We start from the raw sequence: 13,738 nt of genomic DNA on the forward strand, positions 1-13,738 counted from the left end.
CTGACCTTGCCTTTGCGAGCCGCTGGTCTGCACTGTGCCCTTGCTGTGTGTGCGGGGATGGGACTCATCTGCGCGTTCTCCACCGCCAGGCTGCGTCCTCCGTTCAGCCGCTGCTCTTTATTTCTGCGGTACTGGGGATTGAACCGGGGGCATTCTACCTCCAAGCTACACCCTCGGCCCTATTTTTTTTTTTTAACTTTACTTCGAAACGGTCTCACTAAGTAACTTGGGCTGGCCGTGAAGCACAGTCCTCCTGTCTCAGCCTCCCGAATACCGGGATTACAAGTGTGTGCAACCACACACAGCTTAATAGATGCTCTTTTGAAGGAATCCAAACATTTACGTGATAGAACAAAGTCCCTGAAACCCACCTGAGAAGGAGCCTCCTGAAATCGTCTGGAGCCTCCCTTGCTGGGACCTGCCCCGCGCCACGGGGTCGCAGCACATCTCCTTGGCGTCCTGCCCTTCTGCGTGTGAGGGCAGCAGAGCGCAGCCTCCCTCAGTCAGCGTGCGGGCCAGAGCCCCTTGGGCCATAGGCTCTTTGCTTCTGAAAAGTGCGTGGCCATAGTTCTTGGGATGGCTCCAGAGTCGTTCCAGATCCCTGGTGTCCACCACCAGAGCCCAAGGTTCCCATTTCAGGACAGTCTTGGGCACACCGTCCTGCGCTCATGTGGGGCTAGTGCTGTGTGATTCCTTTTCTGCCTCTTGAGGTGCGTGCGGGTTGGAATTGTGCTAAAGCCAGGCTCGTCTCCATGTCTGGCCGCAGTGCTGCTGGGGGGCCGTCACCGAGCGCCCAGTCTGGGGGTCTCAGTTCTCCCGCGGCTCAGGCCCGGGCAGCCCCTCCCACCCCGGCACTGACCCCTCTCGTTCCGTTGCAGGAGTCCTTTTCTGAGCACTTGGGGTTCACCGGCGGCATCGTCCAGGGGTGAGAAGCTTCCCAGCTGCGGGTGGCAGGTGTCCACGCGGAGGCGTTCGCAACTGTTCCTGTGTCGTTATTGCTGTTGTTGCATTTGTCTGTGTCTAAGACAGAACATTTAGAAAACCTAGAGGAACCCAAGAAAAGGCTAGGCATTTTCTCCACTGAGGTCACCCCGTGGACCCTAGCGGCGGGGTGCAGGGACGGAGGCCTCCAGCTCCGTGACCCTGGAGAGCTCCTCGCGGGCTCTGAGCCTGGCTGCCGCCCACTAGCGCAGAGGCCATCTCCTTCCTGCGGGGCGCTGCCTGCAGCCTCCTGTGTGACGGTGGGCCTCCGCCTCGAGACCATGGTGGCCTGGGCACCTCCTCAGGAGTGCCACCACCGTGCAGGGCCTTGCTGTGACTGCCCCCAGAGATAGACACACTCTCCCAGGAGCAGGCCCACTTAGCGCGTGGCCGAGCACCTCCTCGTCGGGGGCGGCGCCTGCGTGTGCTGGGTCGCACTGTCACTACCCCAGCCCTGGTGTCCCGCTCTGTACCAGAGGCTGCTGGCGGGAGGGCGGGAGCCTCAGCGTCCCAGCACCCTTGGTAGTGCAGGCTCTCCAGTGTCCCCTGGCTCCCAGAGCTGCTGCGACTGAGGAGCCCGGGCACGGCTTCCTGGGCGGCTTCATTCTCCCAAGAGCCGGGTATATGCGGGGTGGTCAGCTCAAGACATGCCCTTGACCAGGTTCATGCTAGTTGGTCCAGTGGCTTTGTTCACACTCGGGGGGCTCAGACTGGGAAGCCACGTCCGTGCCCCTGAGCCTGGCAGCCTGTCTAGGGATGGGCACGCCTGCTCCCTGCGTGCCCCACGGCAGCGTTGACCGGCCCTGTGTTCTTCCCTCCCGCCGGCTGCCTCCAGACTGGACCTGTACCGCGCCTCAGGGAAGTTCGAGCTTCTCGATCGGATCCTCCCCAAGCTCCGTGCGACCAACCACAAAGTGCTGCTGTTCTGCCAGATGACCTCCCTCATGACCATCATGGAGGATTACTTTGCTTATCGTGGCTTTAAATACCTCAGGCTCGACGGTGAGTAGGAATGAGGCCGTTGAGGGCGTTGTTGCCCTTCACAGAGGCGAGTGCTCCCGGAAGCCGGCGAGCATCCTGGGCTCCGAGCGGGGCCCAGCCGCACGTGGCGGCACACCTTAATCCTGGCACCGTCAAAGGGCACAAGTTCAAGGACAGCCTCAGTAAGTAGTGAGACTCATCAGCCTAGTGAGACCCTGCCTCAGAATACAGTAGGGCTGGGAGGAGAGCCCGAAGGTGTAATGTCTCTGGGCTCAATCCCCAGAAATACGCACAAGGGATTCAATCCCCAGATACACACACACGCGCACGTGTACACACACACACAGACTGAGAGGCAGGGCCTAACCGTGTCATGCAGGATCGCAGGCTGGGTCTGAGTGCTGGTGGCCTTTCCGCTACAGCTCTGGGTCAATGAGGAAGGGGTGCCTGAAGTTCTGTTAAAGGCCCAAATAACAGCAGTCCATATGAGCGCATAAGATGGCAAGCACTGAGCCGGGCGCGGTGGCCACGCTTGTCATCCCCGCGCTTGGGAGGCGGAGACAGGAGGATCGCACTGATTCAAAACCAGCCACGCTGGCTTAAGAGACCCTGTTTCCAAATAAAAATATAAAATAGGTCTGGGAGTGTAGCTCGGAAGTAGAAGGGTTTCCAGGAACCCCAGTACCACCAAAAAAAAAAAAAAAAATAGCAAGCACTGATAAAATCCACAACCAGGCCAAGCATGGAGGCACACGCTTGTCTTCCCAGTACTTGGGGGGCTGAGACAGGAGGGCTGAGGACGCAACTCGAGTAGACTCCCCTGGGCTCGAGCCGCAGACCCCACAAAGAAGACGCACATAACTGAAACCTCGAGGTTGCCGTGCTTGAGGCACTGATCACGTTGGACCTTAGCTCTAACTCTTGACCCCCTTTCCGCCATCCCGCTTCATCTGCGGCGTCCCACCCGGGCTTCCCCACCTGCTCGGCGTCCCCGGCGGAGGCAGCCGGCTTTCCCCACAGAGGCCCTGGCTGGCCTCATGTGGCTGCTTGGAGCCTGCGCCTGTCTGTCTGGAGCTGGAATCAGGCCCACCTACACTGTGAGCCATTCAAGACGCTCTGGGGCAGGAGCAAGGGTCCTGTAGGAGTGCTGGCCTTGTTCCCGTATTCTGTGGCCACTCGTGAGACCTGTCACTGCGTATGGCACTTTGTTTGTGGTCCTGGGGGTTTAATACAGGCACTCTACTGCTCAGCTACACCCCAGCCTTTTCATTTGCTTTTATTTTGAAGCCCAGCCTCCCTAGGTAGCTGAGGCTGTCCTCAAGCCTATGTTCTTCCTGTCTTAGCCTCCCAAGTACTGGGCTGACAGGCCCTGTGCGTGCTTTCGCCTCCACCTTGGGGGTAGGGGCTGTGTGAAGCCAGTAAGCCATGTAGTGCAGCAGCCATGCCTGGTCGGAAGACACTGCCTCCCTGCAGACATGGCCTCGGGGGGTTTGTTGTTGTTGTTTGGTTTTGGTTTTTTGTGGGTCTGGGGATGGAACCCAGGAGCATTAGACCTCCGAGCTACACCCCAGCCCTATTTCTATTTTTTATTTTGAAACAGGGACTCATGAAGTTGCGGAGGGCCTCACTAAGTAGCTGAGGCTGTCTGCAAACCGCGACCCTCCTGTCTCAGCCTCAGAATGCTGGGAGTACAAGTGTGTGTTGCCAAGCCCGGCCAACATTTTCTTTTCCTTGCATGACTTCTTAGTCCTGTGCAGGAGGCGTCTGTGGGTAGCACACCCCAAACCTCCACATACACACGCACCTGGGCCTTTTTCTGTAGACATGTAGCTTCATAGGCTACAAACTATGCTTGTTGGGCTGATTCTGTCTCTGGATCCTTACCAAGAGCCTGAGTGCTGGTCCCATCAGCCTGCTAGGCCACACTTGGACCCGCTGCACCTCCCCTCCTCTGTGTGTGTGTGTGTGTGTGTGTGTGTGTGTGTGTGTGTGTGTGTGTGTGTACATACGTACGTACTGGGGATGGAACCCAGGGGCATTTGTTCTACCTCCAGATTATACATTCAGACCTGTTTTATATTTTGTTTGGAAACAGGGTCTCAATAACTTTCTGAGAGCCTCACTAAGTAGCGGGGGCTGGCTCCAAACCTGCACAGTCCTCCTGTCTCAGCCTCCCAAGCACTGGGATTACAACCGTGCACCGCTACGCCTAGTGACGTGTGTGCTAGTGGCAGGAAGTATCATTTTCACTGTCACCCTAAAACAGTTCTTGGGCTTCTCTAGGGCATCATGGATCTGAGCCAACAGTGCCTGAAGAGCTGAGACCTCCCGTTGGCACTCATGATTCCCAGCAAGGACCTCTGTCCCGAGCTGTCGCACTTTTGTCCCTGGCAACTGGCTCCTCTGCTCAGGGAGGGCGCCCATGCTGCCCAAGAGGAGATCCTCCCTGTGAGCCAGCGAGACCCATCATAGTGGGACATAGGCCTGCCCCTCTGCCAGCAGCTCATGCCCACAGCCTGCCTATGCTAGCCTTCTGTGAGTTTTTAGGGAGCAGCGTAGGCCTCAGAGCAAAGCGGCAGTCAGGAAGGTGCCAACTACTGCCACAGCAGTGCTGGCCGGGGCAACCTGCGCCCCAACGCCATACAGGGTTCTCCACTGGCCCATGTCCCATGGTGGAGACACGGCAGCCCGTGGTGCCAGGGAGGAGTGCTCTTACCACCTGGGACAGAACAGGGCCTTCAGTAGTGATGTACTACACTTCCAGGCCACTGAGTGCAGCTCAGGCCCATGTAGAGAGCATGGCTGCAGCTCTTACAGCCCCGGGGGCTGGCCCCAGCTCTCCCTACTCACCCCACTGACCTCCTGCCCCCTCGTCCTGCCAGGAACCACAAAGGCAGAGGACCGGGGCACGCTGCTGAAAACTTTCAACGAGCCCGGCTCCGAGTACTTCATCTTCCTGCTCAGCACCCGCGCTGGGGGACTGGGGCTGAACCTCCAGTCGGCTGACACTGTGATCATCTTCGACAGCGACTGGAACCCCCACCAGGTAAAAGCACCGGCGCCGAGCACTGGCCGTCCCCGGTGCCCCGGCCTCCCTGACACTTGGGGCCCCGGGAGCTGCACCTTCCCACCCCACCCCGGTCACCAGGGAGCAGAATGAGGGGATTGACCTCGTGTCTGTCAAAGTGGGAGCGGCCTTGCCCTCCCCCAGCTAGGAAGGCAGTATGTCCTGTCTTTATATTTTTAATCCCGGCATTGCACAACTGAGCAGAGAGGACGATGCGCCTCCTCTGCAGGCTGCGACGGTCAGTGGTGGGGTGTGACCCTGCAGGGCTGCCTGCGTACGCAGTCGCCCCGTGCAGGCAAGGTGTGTGCTGTGACTTCCTCCTGCTATTTACCCATGCACCCCAGCTGCTCCGTGCCACAAAAGCCAAGACTGCCATTTTCTAGAAGGAGCAGTGTTGAGCCAGGCGTGGTGCCACACGCTTGTAATCCCAGAATTTGGGAGGCTGAGAAAGGAGACCATGTTTATAGCCAGCCTCCGGTACTTAGTGAGGCCCTTTACAAATAGGTGAGACCTTGTTTCAAAATAAAAAGAATTAAGCCACACTTGTAATCCCAGTACTTGGGAGGCTGAAAGAAGAGGATTGCAGTGGCCAGCCTCAGCTACTGAGTGAGGCCCTCCGCAACTTAGTGAGACCCTGTTTCAAAATAAAGAATAAGCTGGGCGTGGTGGCGCACGCTTGTAATCCCAGCATTCGGGAGACTGAGACTGGAGAATCAAGGTTCGCAGACAGCCTCAGCTACTTAGGCCCTCTGCAGTTTAGTGAGACCCTGTTTTCAAATAAAGAATAAAAAATAGGGCAAGGGGTGTAGCTCGAAGGTCAAATCCCCCTGGGTTCTGTCCCCAGACCCACAAAACATAAAAAGCCGGGCTTGGTGGCGCACGCTTGTAATCCCAGCACTTGGGAGGCTGAGACAGGAGGATCGCGCAGGTTCAAAGCCAGCCTCAGCTACTTAGTGAGGCTCTCAGCAACTTAGTGAGACCCTGTTTCCAAATAAAGTATAAAAAAGGTCTGGGAGTATAGCCTGGAGATAGAAAAGCCCCTGGGTTCCAATCCCAGTGCCACTAAATAAATCAAGAAAGGAAGGAAGGAATAAAAAGATAGGACTGGAGGTGTATCTCGGAGGTAGAATGCCTCTGGGTTTCATCACAGTACCACGAAAAAAAAGACAGAGAAAGGGCAATGTTAAGTAAAGCGCTTCTGTATCTCTTAAAAGCAACATGTTGCCGGGTGTGGTGGTGCACGCTTGTCATCCCCGCGCTTGGGAGGCGGAGACAGGAGGATCGCGCAGGTTTGAAGCCAGCCGTGCTGGCTTAAGAGACCCTGTTTCCAAATAAAAATATAAAAATAGGTCTGGGAGTGTAGCCCAGAGGTAGAAGGGTTTCCAGGAACCCCAGTACCACCAAAAAAAGAAGAAAAAAAAGCAACGTATTCCTGCTTTATGGCCAGTGTGAGGGAGACTCCCTCCCGGCAGCCCTGCACCTGCGCCTGGCTGCAGTGCGCGCAGACATGCTGAGTGATGGCCAGCGGGCTTAAGCAGCGGCCTCTCCCATTCAACCATCGGGTCGAGCCACCTCTCCTCCAGACATTCCCTCAGCTGCTGGGGTCCCAGAATGTCCTCACTGCAGCCCAGGGGCAGCGTCTAGCTCTGTTGTATAAGCACCCGTCTGCTAGGGCAGCTGAGAGTGTCCACTGTGCCGTGAATGGGCCCCTCACCTTCTTACTGCCTCTGCCCCACTAATTGCACTCGCACAGTGGGGCCCAGCATGCCTTGCCCACCGCCCGGCAGCCGCAGAGTGCTCGGCGCGTAAAGCGTGGCCCTTCTGCTGGGCCAGCGGCCCCAGAGCTCCTTCCCCTGCTCGGCCTTGGGGGTCTTCTCGCCCAGAGCCTGCTGACTGGCCGGGTTCCTGAAAAGTAGCTGGGGTGTGCCACCAGTAAGCCGAGGCCATGCAGACCAGGGCACGTCCCACTGCCAGCGTGGTGAGGAGGGAGCGTGGTGTGCTGACGGCCAGGCCTGGGGTCCCAAGGCACTCCTGTCGCCTGCCAGCGGGGCCACACCCCAGGGAGCTTGGCGGCCCACGCAGCGGGCCCAGACGTGGGCTTTCACGGCACCTTCCCAGTGCCCTGGGAGGGTGAGGCCAGTGCTGCTCGCAGCCGTGGCTATGACTTCTCAGCAGCTGGCTGTCCCAGACCGTACTCCTGACCAGTCTTTCGCTTAGTCTGCCTGGTATGCCGCAGGAAGGCCACACGCAGCCCAGCAAAATGGGCTCAGAGAGGCCTGGGAAGCTCAGAGCCAGCCAGCGCCACACTGCTGCCCAGCTTTAGCCCAACCTGTGTACGGTGTTCTCGGTCGACTGTTACGTGGCCCTGCTGGGTACCTGTACAGCCTGCCGGGACATAACCCCGAGGAATTGTGCTACGAAGGTCCTCTCTTCCTGCGCATCAGTCAGGTCCCACTCAGCTAGAAAGTCACTTTTGGGCTCGTCACCTAGGCCCCAAGAACGAGCGCCACAGGCCAGGCTGCAGCTGCTGGCAGGATGGGTGGCCTTGCCGCCCCCAGCAGCCCCGTCCACGCCAGCATGGGACTGACGGCCGCCTCTCCCCAGGACCTGCAAGCGCAGGACCGGGCCCACCGCATCGGGCAGCAGAACGAGGTGCGGGTGCTCCGCCTCTGCACGGTCAACAGCGTGGAGGAGAAGATCCTGGCTGCCGCCAAGTACAAGCTCAACGTGGACCAGAAGGTGATCCAGGCGGGCATGTTCGACCAGAAGTCATCCAGCCACGAGCGGCGCGCCTTCCTGCAGGCCATTCTGGAGCACGAGGAGCAGGACGAGGCGAGTGCAGCCCCTGCCCCGCTGTGAGAGAGAGAGTGGCGGATGCATGGCCAGCTTTCATTTTTGGTTTTGTACTTTTTTTTGCACTTTTTTCTTTTTCTTTTTTCTTTTTTTCTTTTTTTCTTTTTTTCTTTTTTTTTTTTTTTTTTTGCATCCCTTTGGAGTAAAGGGAGTGTGGGCTGAGCGGAAAGAGGATGAGTACATGCTTTCCCTTTGAAGTGGCTTTTTCTAAACTGCTGGTGACAGACGCCGGATTGGCAGCCCTGGAGTCTGAAGCCCTCTATTTATCCACAGAGCAGACACTGCAGCACGGGCAGCGGCAGTGCCAGCCTCGCCCACACTGCCCCTCCGCCGGCGGGCGCCAACCCCGACCTGGAGGAGCCACCTCTAAAGGTGAGAGGGGTCGTTCGGCCTCCGCGCTCAGCCAGTCCGGCTTCTCAGCTGGGACCGCAGCCAGGGCCCTGACCCCGCCAGCGTGCGTGTGTGTGTGTGCGTGTGTGCGCCTCTCGCTGCCGTGTGGGTGCCATCCACCGCAGCCGGGCTGGGCCCGCCGGCTCACTCCCACGACGGGCCACTCGCCACCGAGCCAGGCCAGGCCGCCGCCAGCGCCGCCCGCCACAGTTGCACTCAAGGTCTCTGGTTTTATAGGAGGAAGACGAGGTGCCTGACGATGAGACGGTCAACCAGATGATTGCCCGGCACGAAGAGGAGTTCGACCTGTTCATGGTAAGGCGGCCGCCCTGCCCCACACAACTCCAGCGAGCCTGCCCTGTCAGCGCCCAAACCACCCAAAACCTTAGCGGTGCCGGGCGAGTTGCTGAGTGCCCGTAATGCCCAGGGCGAGTTGGTGGCCTCCCTCGAGAACTTGGCAAGGCCCTGTCTCAAAGTATAGTAAAAGCAGCTGAGCTTGGTGGTGTGCACCTGTAATCCCAGTACAGTTGAGACAGGAGGAAGGCAGGTTCTATGCTAGCACACAGTTACTTAGTGAGACCCTGTTTGTGGTGGCGCACACCTGTAATCCCAGTACTTCAAGGACAGCCTCGGCAGTGTAGCAAGGCTTTGGGCAATCTAGCAAGACCCTGTTTCCAAACAAAACAGTAAAAAGGTCTGAGGTATAGCTCCAAGGTAAAATGCCCCTTGGTTCAATCCCCAGTGCACTTAAAACATAAATAATGCCAGGTGTGGTGGCACACACCTGTAATCTCAGTACTTAGGAAGCTAAAACAAGATTGCAGGTTCCACGCCAGCCTCAGCAATTTAGCAAGACCCTGTCTCAAATTAAAATAGCCCGGCCAGGCATGGTGGCACCCGCTTGTAATCCCAGAGTTTGGGAGGCAGAGACCTGAGGATCCTGGTTCACAGACAGTCTCAGCTACTTAGTGAGGCCCTCTGCAACACAGTAAGACCTGGTTTCAAAATAAAGGATAAAAAATAGGGCAGGGGGTGCAGCTCAGAGGTTATGTGGCCTTGGGTTCCATTCCCAGACCTGCAAAAAAAAAAAAAAAAAATGGTAACCGGGTCGGGCGTGGTGGTGCAGGCATGTAATCCCCACGCTTGGAAGGCGGAGACAGGAGGATCACACAGGTTCAAAGCCAGCCTCAGCTGGCTTAAGAGACCCTGTTTCCAGATAAAATATAAGTCTAGCAGCATTCGGGAAGCTGAGACTGGAGGATCGCGGTTTGCGGACAGCCTCAGCTACTTAGTGAGGCCCTCTGCAACTCAGTGAGACCCAGTTTCAAAATAAAGAATAAAACATAGGGCAGGGAGTATAGCTCGGAGGTCGAATGCCCCTGGGTTCCATCCCCATATCCACAAAAAAAATTAAAATAAAATGAAATGGTCTAGGAGTCTAGCTTGGAGGTAGAAGGATTCCATCCCCTGTACCACCCCCAAAAAAAAAAAAAAAAAAAATGGCAGCCGGGCCGGGTGTGGTGGCGCACGCTTGTAATCTCGGTGCTTGGGAGGCTGAGACAGGAGGATCACACAGGTTCGAAGCCAGCCTCGGCTACTTAGTAAGGCTTCCAGCAACTTAGTGAGATCCTGTTTCCAAATAAAATATAAAATAGATCTGGAGCCGGCGTGGTGGCGCACGCTTGTAATCCCAGCATTTGGGAGGCTGAGACCAGAGGATCACAGTTCAAGGGCAGCCTCAGCTACTACTTAGTGAGGCCCTTTGCAACTCAATGAAACCCTGTTTCAAAATAAAGAATAAAAAATAGGGCGGGGGTATAGCTCGGAGGTTGAATGCCCCTGGGTTCCATTGCCAGACCCGCAAAAATAAATAAATAAAATAAAATAGATATGGGACTGTAGCCCGGAGGTAGAAAGCCCCTGGGTTCCATCCCCAATACCACAAAAATAAAATAAAATAAAAATGAAATGGCAGCCAGATGGATTGGCACACACCTGTCATTCTTGTACTCAGGAAGCTAAGACGAGGATCCCGGGTTTGTAGCCAGCCTTAGCAACTTAGTATCTCAGCAACTTAGTGAGATCCTGTTTCAAAAAAAGAAGTATAATGTAGCTGGGAGGTAGAATGCGCCTGGGTTCAACCCGAATACCAAGAATAAGGGAGAGGTCCAGCTCTGAAGTAGAATGACCCTGAGGTTCATCCTCAGGACCACCGCCATAAAAGCAAAGGGAAGATTAGAGGTGGGCATGGCCTGCACCCTTGCGGTCCTAGTACCAGGGAGGCTGACACGGGTGCGTTGCAGGTTCGTGGCCAGCTTCCGAAACTCAGTGCGGCACTCTGCAATTTAGTGAGACTCTATTTCAAAATTAAAGAATAGAATAGGGCTGGAGGTGTAGCTTGGAGGCAGAATACCTCTGGGTTCCATCTTCAGTACCACAAAGTAAAAGAAGGAAGATTAGCGCCGGGCGTGGTGGCGCACGCTTGTAATCCCAGCATTGGGAGGCTGAGGATCCGGGTTCGCAGCCAGCCTCAGCTACTTAGTGAAGCCCTTTGCAACTCAGTGAGACCCTGTTTCAAAATAAAGAATAAAAAATAGGGCTGGGGATGTAAGTAGGAGGTAGAATACCCCTAGGTTCCATCCCCAGTACCACTAAATAAATTAAATAAATAAAATCCAAGCTGTGCGTGGTGCATATGCCTGTAATGTCATTGCTTTGGGGACTGAGACAAGAGGATCCCAGTTCGAGGACGGCCCCAGCAAGCAGTGAGACTCGCACCAGCCTAGCAAGACCCTGTTTCAAAATAAAAATAAAAGCCAAGTGTGATCGCCCACATTTGTAATCCTCATACTTGGGAGGCTGAGGCAAGAGGAATGTGGGTTTGTGGAGAGCTTCAGCTACTTAGGCCCTCTGCAACTTAGACCCTGTTTCAAAATAAAGATTAACAAAATAGGGCTGGGGGTAGAGAGTGTCCCTGGGTTCAATCCCTGGTACTGCAAAAAAAGGGGGGGGGCTGTGGGTGTGGCTGAGAATTCAATCCTCAGTACTACAGTAAGTAAATAATTAAATCAGGTCAGGGAAGCACTGGGTGGCTGGCACATGCCTGTAGTTTCAGTATTTGGGAGGCTGAAACAAAAGGGTCACAGTTCCCAAGAAAGCCATGGCAGGTAGGGACACTCATCAACTTTTAGCAAGACCCTTTTTTTTTTTTTTTTTGCGGGTCTGAGGATGGAACCCAGGGGCATTCGACCTCCGAGCTACACCCCTTCCCCTATTTTTTTATTTATTTTGAAACCGTGTCTTACTGAGTTGCAGAGGGCCTCACTGAGTAGCTGAGGCTGTCCGTGAACCGTGATCGTCCAGTCTCAGCCTCCCGAATGCTGGGATTACAAGCGTGCGCCACCACGCCCGGCTAGCAAGACCCTATTTTTTTTTAAAAAGTGCCAGGTGTGGTGGGCACTTAAAATCCCATGAGGATCACAGGTTCACAATCATAGGTTCACAGCTAGCCTCAGCTACGTAGGCCCTCCACAACTTAGACCCAGTTTCGAAACAATGAACAAGAAGTAGGGCTGGGGGCATAGCTCAGAGGCAGAATGCCCCTGGGTTCCATCCCCAGTACCACAAAATAAATAAAGCAAGTTGATGCCAGGCGTGGTGGTAATCCCAGCACCTGCACCTGGGAGGCTGAGATAGGAGGACCGCAGTTCATGGCCAGCCTCACTTACTTAGGCCCTCTGCAACTCAGTGAGACCTTGTTTCAAAACAAAGAATAAAAAAGAAGGCTGAGGGTGTCGCTTGGAGGTAGAATGCCCCTGGGGTCCATCCCCCGTACAGCCGAAAAAAAAGAAGGGTGTAGCTTGAGGTAGGGCCCCTGGGTTGCATCCCCAGTACCATACACACAGTCTCAGTGAAAATGGTAGCTTTGCCGCCGGCTGGTGGCGACTGACAGCTCTCAGCGTGGCTGTCGGCCTCCGGTTGATCCAGTATTCATCCTTGACCTCTGGGCACTTCATCAGCGCAGCAGGGCACGCCTGCTGTGTGTGCCCTCACCCCGCCCATCCTCACGCTCTTCCAGGACTGCTCCCATGCGCAGGGCTGCAGGGCTCTCCATTACGTGGCCCTGGTCCCCAGTGGTGCCCTGGAGTGGGCTAAGCAGGCCTTCCTGTGCCTTCCCAAGGAGCTGCCACCCTCTCCTGGGCTCTGCGCCCCTCCTCCCAGTTTTTTCTGGTTTGTTGTGCGCCGCACGGCGGAGCCCTCTACTGCACCTGTCAGCACCAGACCAGCTCAGCCCTGCAAGCCTGGCAATGGCACATGACTTCCGTGCCAGCCTTGGCTCCCATGGGTGCAGCCCAGGGCCCTTGGGTACCCCACATCCCTTATTTGAGCAGGCGTCCGGGGCACTCCTTCTGACACCTCTCCTCTCCCCCGTACGCCCACGGCAGCGCATGGACCTGGACCGCCGGCGTGAGGAGGCCCGCAACCCGAAGCGGAAGCCGCGCCTGATGGAGGAGGACGAGCTCCCGTCCTGGATCATTAAGGACGACGCCGAGGTCGAGCGGCTCACCTGCGAGGAAGAGGAAGAGAAGATGTTCGGCCGCGGTTCCCGCCACCGCAAGGAGGTGGACTACAGCGACTCCCTGACCGAGAAGCAGTGGCTCAAGGTACATGCTGGAGAGGGCCGCGCGCTCGCCGGCCCCGGGCGGGCCGCCAAGTGAGGCGCAGTCCTGGGGCGGCCTCCGACCAGCTCAGGCCCGCCGGCCTCGCTGGCGTGCTCAGTGGCCCCTTGCCTCTGGCCTGGGGTAGGCTGCTGAGCTGCTCCAGACATCATGGTTGCTCACAAGAAGTAGCTCGCGCTATCCCCGAGCAGCTCTGAGCCGGAGGCTTTGCCTCTTCAGGAGGTTAGAAAGTACACTGTTGCTAGTCGGGCATGGTCGCTCACGCTTGTAATCCCAGTTCTTGGCAATACAGGAAAAGAGAATTTCGGTTCAAGACCAGCCTCAGCAATGCATAAGCTCTCAGCAACTTAGTGAAACCCAGTTTCGAAGTAAGAAATAAAATTGAAGCCGGGCCTGGTGGCTCATGCTTGTAATCCCAGTACTCAAGAAACAGGAAGGTCGCAGATTCGTGGCCAACCTCAGCTACTTAGTGAGGTAGCTCAGAGGTAGAAGGCCCCTGTGTTCCATCCCCAGTACGACAAAAAATAAAAAATAAATTGATCTGGGACTGTAGCCTAGAGGTAGAAGGCCCCTAGGTTTCATCCCCAATAGCCCCCACCCCATTTTAAAAAATGTGCTGCTCAGCCGGGCAAGGTGGCGCATACTTGTAATCACAGTACCTGGGAGGCTCAGACAGGAGGATTGCAGGTTAGGCCCTCATCAAATTAGCAAGACCGTGTTGAAAGCAAAAACCAAAATAGGGCTTGGGGTGTAGCTTGGTGATAGAATGACCCTGGCTTCAATCCCC

General features: G+C 56.1%; 1 protein-coding gene across 1 annotated transcript in view; it reads left to right on the plus strand.

The window, feature by feature from the left end:
* The window catches only part of SMARCA4 (SWI/SNF related BAF chromatin remodeling complex subunit ATPase 4), a gene marked incomplete at both ends in the record, with an annotated part of 69,697 nt that overhangs the window by 38,436 nt on the left and 17,523 nt on the right, over window positions 1–13,738 (plus strand). Inside the window, 7 exon segments of the mRNA XM_080715087.1 lie at window positions 879–925; window positions 1,817–1,983; window positions 4,845–5,008; window positions 7,634–7,861; window positions 8,156–8,254; window positions 8,510–8,587; window positions 12,718–12,936. Of these exon segments, the coding sequence (XP_080571213.1) occupies window positions 879–925; window positions 1,817–1,983; window positions 4,845–5,008; window positions 7,634–7,861; window positions 8,156–8,254; window positions 8,510–8,587; window positions 12,718–12,936 (1,002 nt within the window).

The sequence above is a fragment of the Muscardinus avellanarius genome (assembly GCF_963383645.1).
Source record: "Muscardinus avellanarius genome assembly, chromosome: 18".
NCBI lineage: Eukaryota > Metazoa > Chordata > Mammalia > Rodentia > Gliridae > Muscardinus > Muscardinus avellanarius.